The sequence below is a fragment of the Anastrepha ludens genome, chromosome 2 (genome assembly GCF_028408465.1).
Source record: "Anastrepha ludens isolate Willacy chromosome 2, idAnaLude1.1, whole genome shotgun sequence".
Taxonomy (NCBI): domain Eukaryota; kingdom Metazoa; phylum Arthropoda; class Insecta; order Diptera; family Tephritidae; genus Anastrepha; species Anastrepha ludens.
The window spans coordinates 76,522,095-76,548,080 of NC_071498.1; the positions used below are offsets into that span (position 1 = coordinate 76,522,095).

The following is a 25,986-nucleotide window of genomic DNA, read 5'->3' on the forward strand; positions in this document are numbered from 1 at the left end:
TATTTAATGCCATTTGTACTATAAAGTGCGACCTTGTGTGTCAGTTCCTCTATCACTGTTGTTTGCGTTAGAGAAGACTGTTAGAGAAGTCTCAATGACAGGAACGTATTGAATTTCGAGGGGTACTCGTCTCGCGAAGACTAATCACCACGGACACATTTTTCACCAAAAGTTAACAAGCAAAAATTTAGCAGCAGTCGATAAGAATTTGTTGGTGATTAGAAGCAAAGAATGTTAGGTTAAAATGACTATATTTAAATATTTTCCAAATCATCCAAAATTATATACATATGTTATGTCTGTTATGTAAAACTTTGTTGAATTCCCTTCAAACCAAATATACTATTCTATAGAAAACGCTTCATTACCAGGTACACAGGAAGATGACATATGCAAATATAAATTTGTGAATTTATATGTACATATGCGGCCGCGTGCACTTGCCATAGAAAAAATATCGCAAAAAAAGTCCCAAGCATTGTGCTGTTGTTATGAACAGCGCTGAACAGTTTACATATGTATTATGTGTATATATATATATATGTATATATTGTTGTTGTAGCAGCATAAACATTCCCCACTCTTACATACGGGGAATGCTGCTGGAGTGACAATCCTTGGCCGGATATAAATCCGGGTCGTTTCGGTAACGTAGAACCGACTGCCGTGGAAACGATTTTATGCGACTCGATGTTTCCAGTGATCAGTAGGAAAGAGGCAGTAGGAAGTGATAAATGCAAGCTATGTGACCAAAGTTTTTTTCTCGCAACCTATTCTCAGGGGCTGTAGGAGCAATTGACTGTACTCATGTCGCCATCCGAGAACCGCACGAACATCCTTACCTTATGTGATTCCCTTAACGTGCACTCTGAATATTTCATGTGTATTACAAACTACATTTTCAAAACAAATTAAATTTCTAGATACATATGTGATCCTACACTAAATATTTGAATTGTAAATGGTCTATATCCCTTAGATCGGTATGAGTGCTTTGTAAGGGATATATCAGCTGTTCAAAGAGTTGGGGAGCAAGCATATGAACATGGAAAGCAAGTATTTTTTGGTTCTCGCTTGAACCTTTGCTTATAACTCCTTCACCAAATGAAAAAGTTTGTAGCAGAAGGTTTGAATGCAATGATATGGCCAACATCAAACCATTAATCGGCTCCCAGCGAATTTGAGAAATCAGCATATTTGCTGACGTAAAAAGCGTTACGACAGCAGCCAAACTTGCGTCATTTGTATGAATTATATGAATTGTATTGTTTTGAAGTTTGAAATAGATTTACCAAGCGCTTGCTTAGTCTACTTTGCGCTTTATATTCTGCATTGCGATTGAAGAAAATATTAAATATCGATAAATCGAAAATCGATTACACTTCCAAACAGTGGTAACAGATGATGTTTGATTCTCAACTTTGGATTTTGGAAGTTTATGAAGTTTCGAGTTAGGCTTAAGTATAAAGAAATTTGCTAGAAGGCTGTAATAACGTGGGTGGAGTTGTTTCTGCAGGCAATGGGATTGGCGTCTCATTTCGTCAATTGACGCTAACATATATTGAGTGCGTTGTGGTTTTTTCATTTGTTATTTCACTAGATAATAATAAACCAGCCTTAATTACTTACAAGTGGAACTTTACAAATTTTTCGGAATGACACCAAAATCGCATGAAGATAAAGTCAGTTATTTGGGCTTTGATCTAAGTACCCAGAAGGTAAGTAATTTCGCAATAAAACTGCGCTTTAGTACAAGTTATAGAAATTATCACTTGTAAAATAGTATTTTAATACAAAATATAAATGCTTTGCAATTCAGAGCCTTAAAATGGTAATTGATTGGTTTAAAACTATTTGTTTCGTGCTGTCGATAAGAGTTACTTTCCTAACTTTATGAATGGGTTCGGTATAATGCCGCATAAGCAATTTTAGGAGACGTATAATGATTTATTTATTAGTTTTGCTGTCGAATGCAGATTTAAAATCGACAAGAAGATTGTGTGTGGTTAATTTCCTTTCATGGCTATTTTCCAAGACTTGACATATTGTGAATATCTGGTCGATGGTAGTTTGATTTTTCAGGACTTGAGCTACACTGATAAGGTGAGGGTGAGGCTGCCGTGGTGGTAAGAGTCTCCCGATGAATGTCGGTAATTGTCTGTCGTACACTGCCCGGTCCAGTAATTGAGAATGTCGGCGTAATTGAGAACGTGCCTTCTGAAGAGCCTGGGAGGCGGCTTAGGCTCTAGCAGGTGTCTACATGGGTGGGACAGGCAGTAGCACCCGAACAGAAACTGCTTGCTGAACAGTTTGTAATGTTCCCTCACAGGGAGCATATGAGCCTCTTCGTGTAGGTCTTGAAGTGGGGATATCAGTATACATTCCGTCGCAATCCGAATGGCAGTGCCTTGATAAGTGTGCTGCTTCGTGTACTGCGAATCACTAGTTCCAGGCGACCAGACAGGTGCAGTATAGTTTTGAACCGGCCGGCCTATTGCCTTAAATGTGGATAGCAACATTTTTTTTGTCTTTGCCCCAAGTGCTGCCGGCAAGTGATTTGAGGACCTTGTTGCGATTTTGGACTTTAGTGGCAATAAAGGTTGTATGCGCAGAGAAGGAGAGCAAACTGTCGAGGGTAACCAATACGATTTTGGGGTTATTAACAGTCGGAATTGGTGTATCGTCGACTTTTACTTTAAGTTGCAGTTTGACCACCTTTGTTGAGGTAGTGAAGAGGGTCGCCGTGCACTTGGTGGGTGAATGTTGTAAATTCCTCGCAGTGAAAAAGAGAGAAAGGCAGACGAGGTAATCGTTTACTCTGGCGCACAGGCAATCAATGTCATTGCCCGACGGCCTTATCGTGCAGTCGTCGGCGTAGGAGACCAGAGAGACTCTCTGGTGGCTGGGAGAGTCTCGAGACATATCAGTTAAAAAGCAAAGGTGAAAGGATACCACCCTGCGGAGCTCCCTGCTTTATTTTCTTCTATTTCGAGAGATTTGGTCAGGTGTTTCGTGTAGAGTAGGAGTAGAAGGGCTTCAAGAGTTGTTGTTGTTGTAGCAGCATTGCAAGAATTGCACTTGACTGATGTCAGGTTCCGAGGAACCCTGGTCAGACACACGGGACAGACTGTGCGGGGGACCAAAAGCTGCTGGTTTGTCCCCGCATTGGGATTGGAGCAGGAGGATTGTGTGTCAGAGAGGAAGTTGTGCTGCACCGGTGGGCTCCCAACAGTTGAGGCCAGGTGGCGCGAGCATCACGTGGCCACAAACTATCTGGACCATTCCCTATGTGTCTTAGGGTCTGAGCAGGTGGCACCACCAGTTACATTTATTGCACCCAACCGAGTTCTGGTCCAGGGTTGGGTTCAATATCAGGCCTGAAGAGAAGTATTTGGAGCAAACATGCTGCATAGGATTGCTCCTGTGACGATAGATTGGGGGTGGGGGACGGTAGATTAGACAGGGCTAATTTACTGGGGCGACATCTCTTGATATCGGAAAAACTCCGAGTCATCCGGGTCGTTCCGATTACATAAAACCGACTGTGGTGGGTACGCTAGATCTCCCTTCTTATGGATTGGCAGAATACACTTAAATTCCACTCGGCAGGCATGCTTTCATCCGACCATATTTTTCCTAGGTGCTGATGGATGCACCTTACCAGCTCCTAGCAACCATGTTTGAATAGTTCAGTCGGCAGTCCATCGGCTCCCGTGGCTTTGATGTTCTTCAGCCGCACTAACGCTATTCTCACCTCGTCTTGGTCTGGTAGCAGAATGATTGGGTAATGGGATCTTCACATTCTCTGGGAGATGCACTGTTGTCACTAGTTAACAAGTGCGCTCTGGATGTCAATCACCAGTTCCCCTTCTTTGTTCGTATAGGACCTACATGTTACTTCTTTAAAATACACGCGTTCATTTATTAACATTTAAAACCCATTTACCATTAATTTAATTTTATGTAACCAAACGTTTTTGGAATTGTGCATTCCGATGTTTCCCGTTATGCTTATGTCTAGTTAAAAAAAGGGGCGGATAATTTATGTATGTAAAATGACTTTTTTATTCATGCATTCTAGGAATCAATGTTAACGCATTGGTTTTAAAAAAATTTTCTCTCACTTTGTGGCACACAGTTGTGTGAAACTAATTATGCCTGCTATGACCTTTACACAAATCTATTAGAACATGCATATTGATTTGGGTATGGGTTTTAAACATTCAGATCACGATAGTGCTCCATAAGTGGCAAGCAATCTCTTTTTGAAAGTCAAATAGTTCAATAAAAATTGATAAGCATAATAGCCTGTTTTATTATTAGTTTGTTTGCAATTGAAAATATTTACACGTATACATTCAGACAAAAAAAAACAATTGAGAAACCTAAAGGGAATGGCTTGTCATTACTGCACTTCTTTTTAATTGCACTACAATCGTCTTGACGATTTTAAATGAATTTAACAAAGCTCGATTTGGCTCCAATAAGAAGGGAGAGGGAGAGGGGTGTTAGATGAGTCGGTTATAGGGGGCATGTGAAAAGGTGGTTAGTGTCGTGCAGGGTGCCTTCACATGCCGGACATATGTTTGGTATGTCGGGGTCGATTCTGGATACTTAGGAGTTTAACCTGCTACAATATCCAGAACGTAATTGTGCCAGTGTTACACGTGTCTCACGAGGAAGCTGGAGCTCTTCATCTGCTATAGGTGGTGATTGGACTCCGATTACGGCATTCGGGGGTCGGGAGCTTAAGAAGGTGCTGACGGTAACACCCTAGCCGAAACTGCTTACTGAGCAGTTTGTTATGCTCCTTAACAGGCAGCATTCGGGACTCATTATGTAGATGTTGTATAGGTAACATCAGAAGGTATGCTGTCACGGTCCTTAAAGCAGTGTTTTGGCAGATTTGAAGCTTCGTCCACTGCGAATCACTAGTTCCAAGCGACTAGACAGGCGCAGCATAGTTTAGAACCGGTCGGCATATTGCTTTAAAAGTCGACAGCAACATTTCCTTGTCTTTGCCCCAACAGCTGCCGGCGAGCGACTTGAGAACCTTGTTGCGAAGGAGAGTAAGCTGTCAAAGGTAACTCCCAAAATTTTGGGGTTGTTAGCCGTCGGAATTTGTGTATCATCGACTTTCACCTTGAGTTGTAGTTTGACTTCCTTTGTTCAGATGGTGGAAAGGGTCGCCGTGGATTTAGTAGGGGAGAGTTGTAAATTCCTCGCAGTGAAGAAGCGAGAAAGGCTGGCGAGGTTGTCGTTTACCTTGGAGCATAGGCCATCAATGTCATTGCCTGACGCCATTATTGTGCAGTCGTCGGCGTAGGAGACCAGGGAGACTCCCTCTGGTGGCTGGGCGAGTTTTGAGATAAAGAATTTGAAAAGCAAGGGTGAAAGGACACCACCCTGCGGTACACCTTGCTTTATTTTCCTCTGTTTAGATGTTTGGTCTCGAAATATCACCGACGAATGACGACCGCTCAGGTAGTTCGCGGTTCACCTCTTCAGCCTTGGCGGGAGTGTCGACTGTAAAATGTCATCTAGTAGCGTGGCGTGGCTGACTGTATCGAAAGCCTGTTTTAGATCCAACGCTACTAGGAGAGTCCTCTCGCAGGGGCGGTTTTGGTTGAGGCCGCGGTTTACCTGGGTGTTTATGACGGTGAGTGCCGTGGTGGTGCTGTGCACTCTTCGGAAACCATGCTGGTGCGAGGCTGGAGTCAAGTGTTTCGTAAAGAGTGGGAGTAGAAGGGCCTCAAGAGTCTTCACTACTGAGGAAATGAGAGTTATCGGACGATAAGACTCCTCATGGTTGGGGGGTCTACAAGGTTTCAGTAGTGGAACCACTCTCCCTAATTTCAAGTTATCAGGAATGATGAGAGTAGCCATAGACAGGTTGGAGACCTTGGTGAGATATTCTACTCCCAATGGACCCAGCTTTTTCAACATCAGCATATTTAGTCCGTCAGGGCCAATGGCTTTGGATGGTTTCGTATGTTTGATGACCCCATGAACCTCGTCGCTGGAGAAAGCAAGTGGCGCACTGTTGTATGTCAGTTTGTGCAGCCGTCTGGTGGCACTACGTTTGGATCTGTCGGCCGGAGGATGCAGAATAAATTTCCGGCTAAAGTAGTACGCGCATCTCTTCGGATCCGACGAAGCACGTAGTGTATGAAGCGAGCAGCGCCAGCTGTGATCGTCTTGCGGAATGCGCGTTCGCCTGCCGCACATCGGTGGGAACGGGGAGAGCGGCAAAGATGCCTTCAGTAAATTCCGCGAATCTGGTCCAATCAGCTTTGTTGAAGTTTACGTATGACCGGTGATCCGCGGAAACAAAGTCGACAGGACTCTCGATCGAGATGATAATGGGCAAGTGGTCTGAGGCAAGCGGTAGCATAGGTCGCCAGGTTATGCTACTTATATGACCTGCGCTATCAATTGTGATATCAGGCGAGCTACAGCAATTGCCCACTACCCAGGTGGGGGCGTCAGTGCTGAATGTCGAGTCGTCTATCTGCTCTGCCAATAGCTGTCCCCTGTCATTTGGCAGGCTTGAATGCCAAAGATCGTGATGTGCATTGAAGTCACCTACTACCAATGGGTTTTCACCCCTAATGAGCGCACCAATATCAGGGTGATATCCTGCCGGGGAGCAGGTGAAAGGGGGTATGAAAATATTATATATTTCGAGCTCGGCATCGTCTGACTGGACAGCTATACCTTGGCATTTTAAGATGGTATCGCTGCGGTCGATGCCTTCATCGATAAGACGATACTGCCCTGTATGGTGGACTATGAACGCTAAGCCTCCACCGTTGTCTCGCTCGCAATCATTTCTGTGCACATTGTAGCCGTCCCTGGTGATCAGGGGGGAGCTAGCGTGCAGTTTTGTCTCTTGGACCGCAGCTATCTTGATACCATGTCGGCTCATAAAGTCGACTATCTCGTCAATCTTACTCTTAAGTCCGTTGCAGTTCAGTTGTAAGAGTTTAAAACTCTTCGGGGGTATGATCGTAACTCGGGGGGTGAGGGACGCGCGGTGTTGTCTGCGTTCGTCCTGCTGTGCGTTCCGCAAGAGTTGTTGTGGCCTGACGTTGACAGACGGCCGCGCCGCAGAGGGCGGTTGCGGGTGCAGAGCTCTGCTGCAGCGGGCAACGAAGTCGCGTGTCCACTTACGGGTGGTGCGCAGGCCAGAGCACCTCCGAGAGTGGCACCAGCCATTGCAAGAATTGCACTGGACTGTTGTCAGGTTCCGAGGGACTCTGGTCTGACACACGGGGCAGACTGTGCGGGGGACCAAGAGCTGCTGGTTTGTCCCCGCACTGGGATAGGAGCAGGAGGGTTGTGGGTCGTTGGGGGAGTTGTATTGCTCATGGGGGCTCCTTGCTGTTGAGGTGTTATTGGTAACGGTAGTTTGAAGTGCCGGCACTGAGGGCGGTAGCGCCGTTGAGGCGGGGGCCGCTTGATGGCGGGAGCAGCACGTGGCCACATACCTTGTGGACCACTCCCTATGACTCTTAAGGCCTGAACAGGTCTTAAGATGGCACCACCCGTTGCACTTGTTGCACCTAACCGAGGTGGAGCCGTTTGTGGCAGATGCAGCAGTAAAATACCTCTGGTCCAGGGTTGGGTTCGACGCCAGCCCTGAAGAGAAGTATTCGGAGCAAACGTGCTGCATGGGATTGCTCCTATGAAGAAAGATTGGGGGTGGGATACGGTACACTAGACAGGGCTATTTTACTGGGGCGGCAGCCCTTGGTCTGGTGGAATCTGGAATCTGGTGCTGCAGACTACCATGTTTTGGGCCCCGGCGAAGTAGTTCAGTCGCTGTCCGTTACCGGATGTTTCGTTGTGCAGGCTGAATTTTTCGACTGTGGGACCAAACATTTTTTTCTTGCCCACCCTGGCATTGAAGTCGCCAAGCACGATTTTTATGTCGTGGCGGGGACAGCGCTCGTTGGAACGTTCCAGACGCTCAGAGAAAGAATCTTTGGTTGCATCATCCTTCTCTTCCGTCGGTGCTTGGGCGCAACTAGGCGGCAGTCTTCTTTGACGATGGCATACAAAAGCTGGTCCCAAGGTACGATAAATGCCTCAATAGTAATGGGAATTATTTAGAAAAGTAGAGTAAATTATGGCCTTTCAAGTGAATAAATGATTTTTGGAAGATTTTTACTTGCTGTTTCTTTATGCCAAAACGGTACTTACTTACTTTAAAATCACGCCTCGTACATATTATTATATATGTATATTATAATATTTTACCAAAATAAATTGTTGCATATCACATGAAGCGAAATGTATTGACCGGGTCAATAGCTGCACGTCAGAACGTCACGATAATGCTCCATAAGTGGCAAGAAATCTTATCGACTTTTTGAAAGTCATATAGTTCAAATAGTGATAAGCATATTACGTCAGCCGTGCTTTATTATTAGTTTGTATGCAATTAAGTTTTAAAAATATTTATACGTATATACATACATATGTATACCGGCACGACTAAGAAAGCTTATCTATATTACTATCATATATATATTTGCAGCAAATTCTTTCAGGACCGATCGATATGGGCAGGCAAGCAGATCTGCTGGATTTAATTCGTTGCTCTATTTCTTATTCTTGTGTTCATAATTCTTCCTACATTAAAATTTAGAAATCATTTTTCAGACGACTTCTTAAGATTCAAGTGGTACATGCGGCAATTTTTCTTGGGAAGTTTAAATATGGTTTTGTGTCGTACTCGCCTATATCTACGATGTTTAAATGTACAAAATGACTTTAGCATGTTCTGGTTTTACGGTACTACGATGGATTCAGGGATGAGGTTCATTCGTATTTTCAAATGAGGAATTCAATGGTTCCTTTCAGTATAGCTGTATAGGCCGAAGATAACTATTGAACGACATTATACATTTCATATTTAAAGGAATTATCTCAGTTAATATACGATTTTTTTGTTTTGTTGTGTTGGTGGACATTTAATATATATATATGACATTAGACATTTATAATATATATGACTACAGTTTTAACTATTGGCATACTTAATTTTTTTGACAAGGTTAAAAGTGTTTTGAGGCGCTCGATGATCAAAAAATCAGAATCAACAACAGTACCACAGAATCAACTTTGAGACTTTTTCTTGTTCCCAAAATAGAAAATTCCTATGAAAAGATGGATATTCGCAACATTTGTGGCATACTACATTGTGACCATACTAAAGCGCTTTTAGTCAGAGGTGATTAGAGGATTCTGCCAACTGGTGGTAGAAATCTTAATTTGAACTTACGAAGACTTAACGATTCGGTCGAAATATGTTACATATGAAAAACCACCAAATACTTTTTGTTTATTTATATTTTTAATGAGATTTTGCTATTTTTAAATGCATGAAAATATGATTTTTAAACATTTTATGGGTTCCGTTAAAATATTTACTAAATTTAACACAGAAGTGAATCAGAGCTCTTTGTGTAAACATATTTATCAACAAAACTGACATAACAATTACAGTTATTTACATTCCAATGGTGCAATTGGCTCCTTTTTATATATAAGAAGTTTGGTTTTCTTGGTATAGAATAGAAATGAACTTAATATTTGCATCAGAAAAAATATTGTTTAAATTAAGTTTTATAGAAGTCTCCTTGACAAAAAAAATCATATTGTACTAGAATCTTATTTATACATTAATGACTTCCACAAACACTTCTACTTCATTTAATGTATGCTTGGATTCATTAAAACTTGCTAGGTTTTTTGCACTTTTCGAGGTAGAAGGAGTGCCATCATTTAGAATTTAAAAAATCGGTGTATTTATTGAAAATAACGTGTTTTGCCCATATCCGGTTTTACACGGATATATATGTATGCTACGAAAGCAAAAAAATTCATTAAATTTCAATTATCAAACAATTAGTATTAATTTTTAACATTATTTGTTTAGGTCACAACCTAAAATCCTTAAATGTCGAGCCACCTTAGTGTTAATAACGTCTAGTTGTCCGGCTGATGCAAACGTTTTGTTAGGAACTGTTTTTGACCGTTGCAACGTTAAGGCCATTTTTACCCATTTTCCCGCCGAACAGTTAAAAACAGTTTACGGCGAGGTTACTTTCCTTTCAAATTTAATAATAAGCAACACTTGAAAATCAGAACCGAAAGTTAGAGGACGGTATTCAGCCATCAAAGGAATCTATCTTCAGCATATAGTATATATATTCAGTATATACCTTTATGCATACTTACATAGTATACATTAAAAAATAAACTTTTAAAAAACTATATTAACTCAGGAAGTTAGTTCATTAGATTATTTAAAAAACTATACCATGTTTAATCAAAAGACGCGATCAACAGTTAACCATTCATGGAACCATTCTCAGTGCATAGGCTGCGTTAAATTATTTAACAATACAAGGCTACTGTCTCGTAGCTGTACGCTTTATTTTAAAAAAGAGCGATAATAAAAGCATTTTAAAACTGCAAAAACAAACAAACAAATTGAGCTATCTTAACAATGCACAAAAATCAACAAGATACTTAACATCTAATTTAATGGATATCTAGCGAAACTGCAACAAATCATATCCGTGTCTAATTCTTATTGGAGAGCGTTTTCCTTCTTTCTAATCTTACATGCATATTAACTTTATAGGTTCACATGCAATAGCGCCCCGTCTCGCCTTAATTTAATTGCCTGTTAAAGTATTATCCTCAATATCAGTAGGGTGAGTACTGCTAACTGACTATTTTTTTATTATTATTTTAGTTTTATTAACTATCTAATACATTACACACAACCTTGTTGTGCTTTAGAAAAAGTAAGTGAATTGTTAGAAATTGAGAGCAACTATTATTTCCGTTTATCTGCTTGCTAATATATAAGTACATAGGTATGTATCTATCGACTCCTCGATCGATTTGCAAACGGGCATAATATACATACACGTATACTGGCTTTTTGCTGGAGTATTCTTCATTGATTTGCTGAATGTACATATTTGAATATAACTCGAAAAGTTATGGGAATCCCATTACGAAACTTGCAGGGATTACTGAGTATACCTATTATAAAAAAAGCAAAATATCTGAGGGGCTCTGTTTTTCGGAAAGTGTAAAAGAAACATTTTTCTATAAAGTATATTTTGTCCTAAAAAATTGCAAAACAAATCATTTTTTATTTATTTACTTTAAAAAACTCTATACCAAAATGTTCAATATTTAATAAATCTCAAAATATTAAAATTTTTTCGGTTCCTTATTATGCTCTGTACGCTTGACTACTATACTAGGTTACTAGAATACTACATTTTTAAAAGAATTGACGCCAATACATTCATATTTTCGAGCTTGGTAGATATTTTCTAAATGGTATACTAGCTTAATGTGGGGCGGATTTTTGAAGTAGTAGAAAAGGCGAAAACTAAGTCCAAGTTTGTTAATCTGAAATAATTTTGTTGACATAAGTTCTTTTGGCCTGAATTGAACATTATATATAATAAATTATAATGGAAACAATAGATAACCAGGCTATTCCACATGAAACAAAAAATCTTTTAAAACATGTCATGTTTAACATTTCTGCATTATTGCGTTGGGTTCTTACATATCCAATATTAGATACAAAATTATTATGTTTTAAATAGTTATATGAAGCCTAATGGCAAATAAAGCAGTTTAAATAGGCCTAATGCGGAAAATAAAAAATATATAAATACATATATTTATATGTGCACATACATAAATACTAACGTTAAAGCATACTTTTCCAACAAATCTTGTAAATTTTTTGTATAAATTTACTAATTTTTAACTGGCAGATAAGCAGAAAGTTTAATTTTCACAATCTTGTCCAAATATAATGTATGCATAGTATATAACTATCTTAGTAAATCTCTTACCTAAACTAGCAAAATTAATGAATTTTGTGACAATCCGTGAGTACCAATCGAGAGTAAACGAACCAGCTGATATGCTTTCTTCTACCAATTTTTGTAAGAGATGGATAGTTTTCGTTAGTGATTAGTTCGTTAACTTTTTGGATATTTCTCTTCGGCAGAGATATTTCGCTTTATATTTGGATTGATGGATGGTTATTTCATTAATTGATTAACGGAATTGTCAAAAAGTGAAGAGAGGTTCCAACGCATGTATTGGTAGATAATGTTGGAAAGTAGTAAAATTTCTAAAGAAAATGTGCAAATTGTATTCTATCTACTAGATAATTTTATTGACTCTATTTTTATGAGCATATGTAAAACTTGTGCATCAAAGCATTATCTTTCTTACACACAATCTTAAATTAGAGCGGCGACCGAGCCGTGGTGGATTTAATAGAGATTTTTGTTTGGTTTAAAATTTTCGTGTTGAAATTGCTGCTCTGAAAAATGTCTCGAATGAAATTTTTCTATTGTATATACATTTGTAATATGTCTTTATGTGGTGTATGTTTTTTTTACCGTTTTAACAACAATATACCAAATGTTGTTATTAATTATTTGTTGAAAGTGGTTATGTTCAAATATGCATCGGGGATTTTTTTGGGGATAACTGCGGCCTGATAGAAGGACGAGGTATAAAAAATCTAGCACCACTAAGCCTAATCCCCTTTCAAAATAGGATTTTCCAGTTGCTTAGCGTTGCCGGCACGTTATTTCGGTTACTTTACACAAATTATAGGGGCATGAGAGATAAACGACGATGCCGCTTTAATTTAGGTTTGTCTGATAGACCCTGGAGGTGTTGAACTCGGTCCGTACCGAATTTCACCTGCGCACATTTTAGTAAAATTTAATTTGGGCTGAACGTAAATTTTTCGAATAAAATACTCATACTCAAACAATTATAGAGCTTGTAACATCAGATGAACGAACAGAAATTGGATTTTGACGTACAAAAAGTGGGCGGGAGTTTTGTTCGATCTCAATAATATTTATGTTTGAGGGAGTTTTATTAAGTTGCTGTCAAGATATACACGTCTACATTTTGTTGCCATCGTATTACAATACTATTTTTCGGATTGTAACTTTTACCAAATTACTTTAATATCCGCGCTCACTTGTGCCTAAGGGTATTGAAATTTTATACACATACCGGGTGTATATATCAGCATTAAAGGAATTGAGATATATACCAAAACGCTCAGAATGATGAGAGGAGTCCACTTAACCATGCCTGTCCAAATAAATAATTTATTTCGATGAAAATTGGTACACATATTATTCTTTGTCCAAGGTAGTTTGGTTTGAAAAATGGGCGAAATCAGTAAATAACCACGACCGCCTCCATTCGGACTACCATTTATTTACATCGGAAACTTACCGAAAGATTTTTAAAGTTTTTAATATTGACCTATGAACATTTTTATATTTTAGCTCAAAGCAGTCCAGTTGTCTTCCAAGCTCGAGGTTTATGCAACTGCTGAGGTGAAATTCGACTCTGACTTACCCGAATTTCGCACGAGCGGTGGGGCTAATTCCAGTTCAAGAAAGCATGAGTAAGCAAACTTCATAAGAATGAATTACATATGTCCTAAAAGCATATATTTAAAGAGTTTTTGTGCAGCCAGTAATGTGGGTAAAAGCAATTGACATTGTGCTGGATCGTTTGGTAATGCAAGGTGCTGACCTTAGTACTGTTACGGCGATAGGGGGCTCTGCTCAGGTAAACCACAATTCTCTTGTGTATCCTAAATATCTATAACCTATTAAATTGCTGCTAAGCCTAAAAACACAATGTAAAAATTATTGGACCGAAAATCACAAAAGAAATTAACATTTAATTATTCGACTCTATTTTTATTAAAATGTATAGATTTAATAAAAGTTTACTTTTAACAGCAACATGGGTCCTTATATTGGTCACGCCATGGTGTTAATACTTTGAGGAATTTGGATTCAGACAAATTTCTCCACGTACAAATAGATGACTCCGCCTTTACAGTCAACCGTACTCCTATTTGGATGGATGGCTCAACAGAAAAGCAATGCATAGAAATGGAAACTGCAATCGGAGGTCGTGCGGAGATGGTGGATATCACTGGATCAAAGTGTTATGCTCGATTTACTGGTCCACAGATCCGCAAAATTTATCAAGATCGCTCCCACGCCTACGAAGAAACCCAACGCATTTCCTTGGTTAGCAGCTTTTTGGCCTCAGTGTTTCTGGGTGATATAGCACCAATAGACTATGGTGATGCATCTGGCATGAATCTTTTTGACATTAAAAGAAAATCTTGGTCAAAACAATGTTTGAACTCCTGTGCGCCCGACCTGGAGGATCGATTAGGCAAACCCGTTCCCACCAGCACGATAATTGGCAATATTTGTAATTTTTTTGTGCAACGGTTTGGGTTTCCTCCTGAATGTAAAGTTACTGCGTTTACCGGTGACAACCTGTCGGCGCTGTCTGGGATGGTCGTTGAGCAGGACTGTTTGGTAATGTCTTTGGGAACAAGTGACACATTAATGATGAATCTAAAAGAACAACCACATTTAGAAGAAGGACACGTGCTGTGCCATCCAACCGAAATTGATCAATTTATGGGTTTGTTATGGTAAGTTTGATTAGTAAATTTAATCTAAAGATGTTGATTCCAAGGTCATTTTATATATAATATGTACAGAAGTCGGAGCGTTTTTGAAGAAATATTAACAACAAGAAGAAAAATTGCCATTCCCATGGCAGCCGGTTCTACGTTACCGGAATGGCTCGGGTTTTTCCCGACCAAGGGCTTGCCGCCCTAGTAAACTAGCCCGGTCTAGTGAACCGTTTATTAAGCCCAAAAAATTTTGTATTTTTGATTGCAAGAAATCGGTTATTACCGTATACTACCTTTTCATTTTGAAGTCTGCTACTTAAAAACTTCCAGTGATTAATTAAGTTTGGTTGAGATTTTATACAGAGAGCAAGCAAAAAAAATATTGGTACAATTAAGTTTTCCGCCGACGATTATTGCTGCCATGTGGAGAAGTGGTTTTGGTAGGGGAAAATCTTCGATGTATTATAACATACACCTTCTCCCCACTTGCACCCATACTTCATATAACATAGCCTGAATTTCCCCTTTAATCTGAATGAATATTTGAAATGGTCTTTGAGAGACTCTTTCATACCCCTACATACTGATGCACTAGGATATTATTGCTTTAGGTATTTGAAGATTGTTTGTAACAATTTATTGAAATCGTGTATGTCCCTCCGTCAGTGTAACGGATAACTCGAGCGAAAGGCTGGGTGTGTTCGAACTGTACAAATTGCTGCAGTGTTAATTTTTGTGAGAAAGCATCATATTATGTCACAAAATTTCTGTAACGTCACATACATACAATGCTAACGTCACACGTTCTACCACTAAAATGTTGACAATCCAATGGTTATCACTAGTTAATCAATCTCAATATAAAATAGAAATGGAAGAAGAAAATTTAGTTTTTATTTAACAAATATTACTTTAAAGTTTAATATCATTTTAGCGCGAAATTTAGTTCAAATGAATTCAAAAATTTGCAATTGACAGTTTCAAACCTTATAAATCACCGAGACCAGATGGAATCATCCCCGTTGACCTGCAGCACACAATTAGTATGATTGCACTTAGACTCGTCACAATTTTTGAGGGAGCAGTACGACTTAATTACAAAAGTGCAAAAGTCGAGGACTAGAAGTAAATCCGGAAAAAACGGAACTGATACTGTTTAGCAGAAAACATAAAATACCTGTTATCAACAAATACTTTTAGGGGGAAAACCCCTTAAGGTAACAGAAAACGCTAAATATCTAGGACTTGTACTGGATAGGAAGCTAAATTGGGGGCTCACAGTCTCAGATAGAGTACGCAAAGCTACAACGACGCTATACTCCTGCGGAAGGCTCATTGGGGGAAAATGGGGTTTGAAGCCTAGAATGATACACTGGTTGTATACAGCAGTAATTAGACCAATTCTCTACTACGGTTTTGTAATATGGTGGAATGCCCTGGAGAAGGGCGTAAACATTAAAAAAGTTTACAGGGTCCAAAGACTTGCATCTGTTCTTATAACCGGTGCAATGTCAATCACACCATCGAAAACACTATATGTGATATTACGCGCAGTGATCACTTTAAGTAAGTGGTCAAACATAGACTATGGCCACGGTAAAATCCTGGATGGCACGTTGCGGCTTCACAGACAGGTGGACCATACAGTTCCGCCTATACTTGCCACTACAACGATCATGACCCTCCTATCCTCGAGGGAAGAGTGGGAACGGGACGTGGTAAGACATGGCGAGTCCATCCATGTTTACACAGATGGTTTAAAGCTCGATGGCAAGGTGGGCGGAGGTGTATATTCCGAGCATCTGAGGATCTCCTTCAGTTTTCGGCTCCCCGACTACTGTAGTGTCTTTCAGGCTGAACTGATGGCAGTAATGAAAGCCGTAACACTGGTACAGTGTGATGCGATACCTGGAGATGATATCTACATTTTCACTGATAGCCAGGCGGCGATAAAATCCCTGACAAAACAGTCGAAAACCTCCAAGGTAGCCATGAAATGCCGCGCATCTCTTAACGAGATGGCTGAGTCATTTCACCTAATGATAGCATGGGTTCCTGGCCATTGCGACATTGAGGGGAACTGCAGAGCCGATGAACTAGCGAAAGTCGGCACCAAATTGACTGATGAGTACTTAGACAATGATATAGGTATACCTTGCAAACATGTAGACTACGTATCCGCGGAGGAAATTGTAAGAGCAGCGATTAAAAGATGGCGTAACGAAGCCAATTGCAAAATAGCCCGACAGATGTGACCGACTCTCAAAGCTAAACGCACAGAACTTCTACTAAGAAGAGATAAGCATAGTCTTAACACACTGATTTCAGTTATTACGGGGCACTGCCTAATCGGTAGACACGCCCAGAGAATGGGTGTGCAAACACATGACTTCTGTAGAAGTTGTCTAGATGAGGAAGAGACGATCCCGCATCTTCTGTGTCACTGTCCTGCTCTATCCAGACGTAGACTCGCCATTTTGGGCGGACATTTCTTCAACGAATTAGAAGACCTTGGCTCTGTCGAAATTAAGGATCTTGCAAAATTTTTTAATAGCACACATTGGTTTCAGGAGGGGTAGGGGCTAGTTCCCCACGCGGTATCATAATAGGCCATTAGCCTGAGTGTGTCCTACAATGGACAACCGCTTCAACCTAACCTAACCTCACCTTTGAATATAAGTATACATATGTTATCATTATTCTTATTATTATGATTTAGCACTACGACTTTGAAAGGACTCTGAATATTTCTTTCACCTCCACTTCCTTAATATATTTTAGTATTTGGCCTTTTTTTATTGAGTTTATGGTGTGGGCGACATTTTCATCAAGAGGAAAAGCAAATATTCGCTTTGTGTCGAACAAAATGAGTTCTAAAATATACACTGAATTGTTGGACGACGTTCTCATCTAATTTTTGGATGATAAAATGGATGAAGACAGCATTTTCCAACAATATAACGCTGCCGTTCACGTTTCCAAAGAATCGTTGATATGGTTTGAAGAGCACATCATACCGATTATGAAGTCCCGATTTGAACCCGGTGGAGAGCCTCTGGGGGTGTATGTCGCGCGCTTTTGGACAAAAAGCTAAAGGACACCAGTATAAGACGATACTAGAGCTCATATTGACCATTAAGGAAGTTTGGGAAGTCTAGGTCCGTAGTTTGCTGTAACATTTAGTTAAATCAATGCCAAAACGTATTTTTGAAGTTATTAATATAATAAAAATTGAGGACCAATTAGTTTTTACAAATTGTAATAGACTGTAATATGTCTGTATTAAAAATTAAGTTTATTCGTTTATATGTATATGTTCTTATTCTAAGTATGCTATTTAAAATGCAACCATTTAAGTAAAGCAGCAAGAACGAAACTTGTAAGGCCTGGCTTTGAGATCATTTTTCAATATGTGGCGGATGCTACTTTTAGATATTTTCAGTGCTTTCGTCATTTGATTGGCACTTCGTCGGCGATTTTGCTCAAGTCGCTTCTTTACTTTTTGAACCATTTCACCATTACTCTCAGCAAAATGCTTCCGCGCGCTTGTAAACAAGTGCATCAGCTGCGCTTCGAGTGCCGGACCCTGTACTTGGAGGTTGCTATCTGCTGGAGATTACCGCTATTAGAAAATACTTTTTTGGTATTTTGGCATATACGGAGGCTTATAAAGGGTATACTGGTGGACCGACACTTGACTAGTCATTTTAGTAACACGACAGTCAGTGTCGTGGTAACGGAAATAAGCTAAGTCGAATGGCGTGCAATTTCTTCAAATTCTAAAACCATTTAGAAAAAATATTGAATCAAAGAATAGTGGTAATTTTTTGCTATATAATAAACTATTAGTGAAGCAATTTTTCAGAGGCTTGAAGCTATATGCTAGAAATGTTCTCAGTTTTATATCCGTCCGTTTCGTGGTTTAGTTTTATAAGTCATCCTAAGTTAAAAGTATGTTAAGTTTTAAACCATACTCCAAAACAAGATATTGTAGAAATACGCAGAATAAAAAGATCAACCGGTATCGATGAAGTAAATTAGAGAGTGAGTTTGTTGAATAGTTTGCTTATTCATAAGTAACAGAAAATTATATACATATGTATTATATTTAGGTTCTTTAATACTTCTTACATATTAAAGAGAAACATTTTTGGAATGTATGAAAATAACTGTGAAAACGCAGATAGAAAGAGAATAGGAGAATAAGCTGATACAATAAATAGTAAGCGACTTAAACATTAGGACGCTTAACAGATATATTTTTACACGTATTGGGGTCTTGGACATTCATGTACATCTGGAAAAATTACTGCTCAGTTTTAACTTTCCGTCATCATCATGTGATCTTTTTGTATAGCTTTCGAAACGGTTCTCTAGTACGTGATTCATTTAATAAAACTGAGGCTAATACTGACTGGAACAAGTTTAATGAACTACTTGACTCAACACCACGTGGAAACTACGGAAATATGGCTTTACATTTTCACTCTATTGAAATAATTCCTAATGTTAAGGGAGTTTTACGCTGGACTCGAAACAATTCAGCGGAAAGTTCTGAAGCAGCAAAAGGCGTACAAAAGTAAGTTCTGTATATCTAGATATTAAATATGTTAGTCATGTTCTTATGGGCGTTTCTAAATTATTTAATATAATAAATTATAAATGGAAATTTTTTCTAATGAGAAAATGTTCTGGTATGCTGATTAAATTGCTTAACCTTTTTGTAAATTAGATTCTTGTCGCCACAAACTGAAATTCGTGCGTTAGTTGAAGGGCAGATGCTTCATAAACGAGCCGTAGCTGCAGACATGGGCTTTCACTTCGGCGATGAGGCAAAAATTATAGCCACTGGAGGAGCATCCGTAAATAAATCGATTTTACAAGTGATTTCAGATGTGTTCAATGCACCAGTTTTTGTACAGGTTAAGTATAATTTTATAATAAATTTAGAACCAACATAACCTATTAATTTTTATTTTATTTCAAACAGAATGAAAGTGAAGCGGCTTTATTTGGTGCTGCGTACCGTGCAAAATATGCACTTTATTTAAATTCTTTAAAAGAATCCAAATATGTGAATGAAAATGAAAATGGCAATGAAAAGCCTTCAACATCCGTGCCATTAGGCTACCACGATTACATAATTCAATTCATTCCAAATCACTTGAAGCTAGTATGTGAGCCCAACAAGGATTGTGATCAAATTTATTCCCCAATGTTGGAACGTTACCGCAATATGGCATTAGTGTTGGCGAAAGCGTAGACGTACTTTCTATAACTTCACACATTCCCCTTGATTTTTGATATTTAATATCTAAACAAAATCCAAAATTTTTCTAAAAAAAAAATTGTAAAAGCTAATGTTCCTTAAATTTTAACATTTTTTAAATTTCTATGCCGTTGTACAGGCACTATTTTTTGATATCAGTTATTTGGTAAAATAAATAAGTTAAAAAGTTTAATTCAATTACTTTATGAATTATTGTATAATATAAAGGTATGTTTTTCGTTATTTTCTTTTATTTAGCCATTTACTATTAACATAAAATATACATAGATCTTTTTTCGGTTATCGTTTGTGTGGGCGGCGCAGGCTCAGAACCTTCATCCTCTACCAGCACGCCGTCGAGTATCCTCCTAGCTTCGAATATAGTTGTCAAATGATCGTTGTGATAGGAAGTTTCATTATTCGATGTGTATTAAGTAAGTTTATTCGGTAAGACCCTATGCTTACGTTAATTATACGGGTAGTATTTACATGGGAATTAAAGTTGTTTTAAATAATTTCTACATCCATAACAAAGAAATATATTGCAGCCAGATGATCCACTTATCGGGAAATTAACTGGCCACACAAACACTTATATCACTTTTCTAAACGATGAGAGAACTTCATTCTGACAGGCATTTATATATTTTCTTATAATTAATTAATTCTTCAATATTTAGTTCATGTTCATATCTGGTAATTCTTAAGGGGGAACGCCACTGTGAAGGGCCAAAAAATAGTCGATTTTTGAGAATTTCTTTTTTTTGTAAGAAGGGATGATTATTTGAGGATCGGACAAAAGGCAATTTATTATATATGTATTAAACTATGTTGATGTAAATTTTTATTAAAAAATATTGAAAATTGACAAATTTATGTAAATAAACGTAACGAGTTAAAAAAAAAATTACGTCACCTGGTGGCAGCGATACAGCAATGAATAATCATCTGAAATCAAAACCCCAAAAATTTTATTAATCTACACAATAGTGGCTATCGTTGTACGTAGCCTTTTTTTGTTTTTTTGACAAATTGGTGGTGATTTGAATTTCGATGTTTTTGATTTTCAACAGGCCCAAAAAAATAGTTATTTTCAAAATTTTGAAAATCGGCTACGTACAATGATAGCCAATGCGATAACAAAAATTTTGAAAAAAGAAAATTAAAATCGGTTAATTAGTCCTCGAGAAATCGTTGCCACCGTATCAAAAAAAGTCGTTTCGAGAAAAACGCGAATAAAGCATCGTATCGTAAGCGCTACGGGGCCGAACCGACAGGCGCTCACTTAAGTGCACATAGAATCGGGAATAAAGCGAATTTCGCTTTAAAATTTTTACCACATTTTCTTGAGTAATTATACTAACAATTTATGAAAAAAAATCGATTTTTTGGAATTTTCACAGTGGCGTTCCCCCTTAACAGATCTTGAATTAATTGCATGAAATTTGTTTATCGATTGAGTACGATCATAGCAAGCGAATAAGCACATGCATCACCGCCTCATATATTAGGCGGTTTTAGTTTTTTTCGTGTCCGTGGGAAAGCAGAAGAGTAAATTTGGGAACGCGTGCCTATGAAATGGTCTGCTCTGATGTAGCGGAAGGAGAGTAAATAGTCGCAGACAGTGCTGAATTGTAGGAGTTGATTGATCGAGTTGAATGCTGTAAGGAGTTGACTGTTCTACTCAGATTTCTTGAAGTTCAATAACGACGTACGCCTTACCTATTTGTAAAAGATGGCAGGGGCTAAGAAATATTCAGATGCTATACGTTACATCATACCATTTTGCAGTTATGCCTACGCTATGATAATGGATAGGCAAAACTGACGGTCCTACTCAATTGTAAGTTTAGCGAGGCCGACTCAGGAAAGCAATTGCAATGTTACAGCGGATAACTGGTTCTCTTCTGTATAACTGGTTAATGGAAAACGGGAGATACTCAATTATTTTGGGCATACAAAAACCGAGAAGTTCGCCCCACTTTGTAGGGCTTTACTGGCCAAATTAAAATAAAGCTGATACCCCTATACCTTCTATGTATCACAAAAACCAAAAAAGAGCTTACTTCATACAGGACTAGTTGCCAAAATGTAAACATTGGAAATGTTCTGTTATGTTTCAGTTAAGTTTTGTATTTTGTATTCGCATGTGTTTCAGATAGATATTGATTAAAATAACAGGAAATTGTAATGAAATATAATTATGACAAAGGACAAGCCAATGCAGTTGACAAGAAGTGAACAGCTATTAGGCACAAGTATACAAGCATAGGTGCACGTGCAGCGTATTTAGTTTGAAGTGAAGCGTGCGAACCTGTAAACAAAAAGTAAAGCAATAAAGTAAAGTGATCAATAAAGCGAACAAGTTGTGTTGCCTTTGATTTGTGACTTTTATTAAGCGGTCCAGTGATCGATCTCAGAGGAATTATCGTGAGGCATTTCATTTGGATAAAATCGTGACAAATGTGTAATAATATTGTATAACCAATGCCATAGAAAAGATGCCAAGTGAAGGTTTTTTTGTTTAAAAGTTTAGCATGTTCGTAGACCGATCCTCATTTGTATGCTCAAACGCTATTTCTTAACAAAGGCATTACCAAAGGAAATAAGTAAAATAACAACTTTCCAACCTCGAAAATCTAGGTAGAATAAGAGAAGAGCATGCCATCCATGTCCACCAAAATCATACCAGAAGACAGTGTATAGATTTGTAACATGCATTAAGAAAGTATTTATGTTAAAATTGACCTTTGCCGTTTTTTCTTATATACTTGTACACTATTAGAGTTTGCGATGTGTAAAAAAAAAATTAATATTAATACATATTATTAATTTTTACATATTTTTTTTAATAATTATCTCAGCATTACCTTTTTTCATTTAATACTTACTTATAGCTGTCAATGTGTTTCTGCAGATTTAGGAGTCTGATACGTAATAAAAATTCCATACTTAAGAATAAAATACCCTTATTTTAAATACACATATTGCAGTCCACCCTCTATACTTTTCCGTTATAGTTTAATCTTAACTAACCTGAAATGTTCCAATTTTCCGCAGCTTCTTCAGATAGTTGGAAGAATACCATCTTTTAGGGAATGATGAAACACCATGTTTAATGTAGGGGACTTGGAATATAAAGCATATAACAGTCGTATAATTTCGCTGCTTCTTAACAATAGTTGTGTTCCGATGGCTGATCAAATTTGATATTTGAATTAATTAGCTATTGAAAAACTATATTACGATTTTTAGTTGACATGTCGTTCTCTTGAAAAGTATGTTTATTATTTACAGGCCCTTCATCTTCTATTAGAGGTTTCATCTTCAATGCTGTAATTTTCCAAACAGCAAATGTTGTGAAGAATACGTCCACATATAATTATAAATATTTGTTATTTTTACCAAAACAGAAGTTTCACAGTCTGTCTAATAGAAGCGTGACCACCACACTCAAATTTGACTAATTCGCTTCGAACAAATTGCATTCGCAATATACAGGGTGCGCCATGTCGGTATAAAAACATTGAATAATCTAGAAAAACAAAAACTGATTTGTAAGTGAGGTATTTTTATTTGGTTTGGTTATTTACAATTTATTAAAACTATTTTTTGAATTCGATATCAATCAAGTGGCCACCTTTATTAGCATCGCCTTCGGGTTTTATAGCGTCGATTTCGCGTTGTTTCGGTGTAAAGCGATCCATGGATGAAATTGTACTGCAGTGACGTATCGGAAACATGTATGTTGAAGTCGATCGGTTGGTAAATGACAAAGTTATGTTTGGCCATTATAGGGTGGGCCATGTAAAATTTGCTTTTTCAAATTTTCAATATTTTTTCAAACTTTTTTTTATTTTGAAGATTGAACATTGTCGTTTATGAATGAAAAATAATATCTTTCAAATGACTGCCACGCCTGGCTTTACAGTAGGCCATTCGATCAACCCAATTTTTAAGCACATTTTCGATTGTTTGTGCTCTAATTTCATTAATGGCAACTTCGATTTCGTGTTTTAAAGCATCAATCGTTTCTGGATGGTTCGCATAGCATTTGGCCTTAACGGCTGCCCACAAAAAATAGTCCAACGGGCTTAGATCACTGCTCCGAGGCGGCCAATTGATATCGGAATTTTAGCTGATTATTCGGTTTTCAAAAACGGTAGCCAAAAGTTCGAGTGTAACTTTGGCAGTGTGACAAGTTGCACCGTCCTGTTGAAACCAAATGTCGTCCATGTCATCCTCTTTTTGGAAACAACTCGTTGAGCATGTCACGGTAACGCTCGCCATTTACTGTGACCGCGGCTCCTCGCTCATTTTCGAAAAAAAAAAAATGGCCCGATGATGCCGCCAGACCAAAATTCGCACCAAACAGTGACTCGTTGTGGATGCATTTGCTACTCTACAGTAACGTGTGGATTTTCTGAGCCCCAAATCCGACAATTTTGCTTATTGACGCAGTCACCGATGTGAAAATGAGCTTCATCAGAAAAGAAGAAGAAGACTCACAACTTTGGAAATGGGTTTTCAATATTTCCCAATTTTGTTCAAGCGTATAGCGCCCCATTTCGTAAATGTCAAACCTTTAAGTAAATTATGAACACATTTGACATGCCATTTGTGTTACCATTCTCAAAAAAATAGGTGGTTCAAAAAGCAAACGCTATAAGGCCCACCCTGTATGTTTGTTTTCCTGTAAGTTTTTTCTTAAATATTTTCAATAGGGTTAGCATCAATCGACTGTGAAGGCAAGCCCAATATTTCAATCCAATTTTGCTGTTACCACTCTATACACCTTCGGTTTCGATGCTTGGGATCGTTGTCTTCTTCTAAAATCCAAGGTTGGCTCCTTTTTTGGAGAAGCAGGCCGAAACATTAACTTTAACTGGATGCGTAACAGTTCGTTGAAGTTGTCGCTTATTAGTAGTTCACCAGTACCGACGTATGTAACTATTCGCCCGAAAAAAGGTTCATCTGTGAATATTACGTTTCCCCCCATTCCGTTCTGAACTTGCTTTATCCCACGCAATTCTTTTTTAAATGTGTGTCAAATTTCAAAATTTGGAATTTGAGGACTTCTTCTCGTAAACGTCCTCGAATTATGTCTGTGGATACATTAAAACCAATTTTTCAGCTTTACGCAACGATAAGTTCGGCCTTATCACAAATAAAACAATGATCTTCTGATCTTGCTTTGGAGGTATTTTTTTTGCCGCATCCGGGGAATTCGTCCACGTTTTTAACTACGGTATACCGTGGTACCCATTTATTCATGAACAACTTCAACTTCTAAAAATATTTCGATGCAGATGCACGTGACTTTTTTGGACCTTTAGGGTGCGTACATAGGAACACTATTTCAAATCGTTTACCTAAGTGGAACTTATTTATTAAAAACAACATACGCTCTCTAAATTTCTCACAAAACTAACAAATTGCATAACGGGTATTGAAAAATAATACACCTTTTTAGCAGCATTTAAATGCATCTAACCCCTCTTTTCTTAAGGGGGAAGTCTACTGTGAATTTTTCAAAAAATCGATTTTTTTTTTATTAGCTTAAAAAATACTTTGAACCCTCTTAAATAAGGTACAATATGTGTTACAGCTGGCTAAATTTTTCTTCGTTGAAATTTCGACCTTTTCCCGAAGCGCTCCAAAGCGCGTACCTGCTATACTGAAACTTTAAACGCATTTTTCTCGAAACTAAGTTTTTGTATACGGTGTACACGATATCTCGAGTTCTGATAAATGAATCAGCTTAAAAATTTAATTATATATTCTCTGTAATAGTGTCTCTCGTCTGACATAGGATTTTTTTGATATCGTTATTTGTTAAATTGTTATAAACAATAGTAACATCAATTTTAGGCAAAAAAAAAGAAAAAAATTTCAAGAATTTTTTTTTCAACGCCAAAATTTTTTATCGACATAATCCTACGTCAGACGAGAGTCAATACTATGTATATGATAACAATATTTTGTTTTTTTGTTTTAGATCACCGAAACGTAAGATTTCATGTACACCGTTTAGGCACCTAAGAAAAGCGGACCTGCGCTTGCAGAAGTGCCACAGCGGCCATTTTGAATATTTTGACTTAAAATTTTTTTTTCAAAAACTTAAATATATAATAAAGATAAGAGTTTAAATAGATTTTATGTACGAGCAATATTT

The 25,986-nt window shown here is 38.0% G+C and overlaps 1 protein-coding gene across 3 annotated transcripts; it reads left to right on the forward strand.

Moving 5' to 3' along the window:
* The first annotated feature begins 1,398 nt into the window (after window positions 1-1,398).
* On the forward strand, window positions 1,399-20,009 carry LOC128871907 (xylulose kinase). Of its 3 annotated transcripts, XM_054114073.1 has the most exons (8): window positions 1,399-1,565; window positions 1,633-1,718; window positions 13,377-13,498; window positions 13,554-13,665; window positions 13,842-14,557; window positions 18,900-19,121; window positions 19,275-19,464; window positions 19,533-20,009. In XM_054114073.1, coding segments are annotated over exons 1-8 (1,722 nt in total). In that variant the 5' UTR covers window positions 1,399-1,564; the 3' UTR covers window positions 19,806-20,009. The 3 variants fall into 3 exon arrangements, with proteins under 3 accessions (XP_053970048.1, XP_053970049.1, XP_053970050.1); XM_054114074.1 differs by having other exon boundaries at window positions 1,399-1,718; XM_054114075.1 differs by lacking the exons at window positions 1,399-1,565; window positions 1,633-1,718 and having other exon boundaries at window positions 13,397-13,498; window positions 13,567-13,665.
* Window positions 20,010-25,986: the final 5,977 nt, after the last annotated feature.

Bases quoted from the DNA above. Each gene is read 5' to 3' on its own strand.
- LOC128871907 (XM_054114073.1), top strand. The intron at 1,719-13,376 runs GTAAGTAATTTC...TTTATATTTTAG, and splicing joins TTGATCTAAGTACCCAGAAG to CTCAAAGCAGTCCAGTTGTC. The intron at 13,666-13,841 runs GTAAACCACAAT...TACTTTTAACAG, and splicing joins CGATAGGGGGCTCTGCTCAG to CAACATGGGTCCTTATATTG.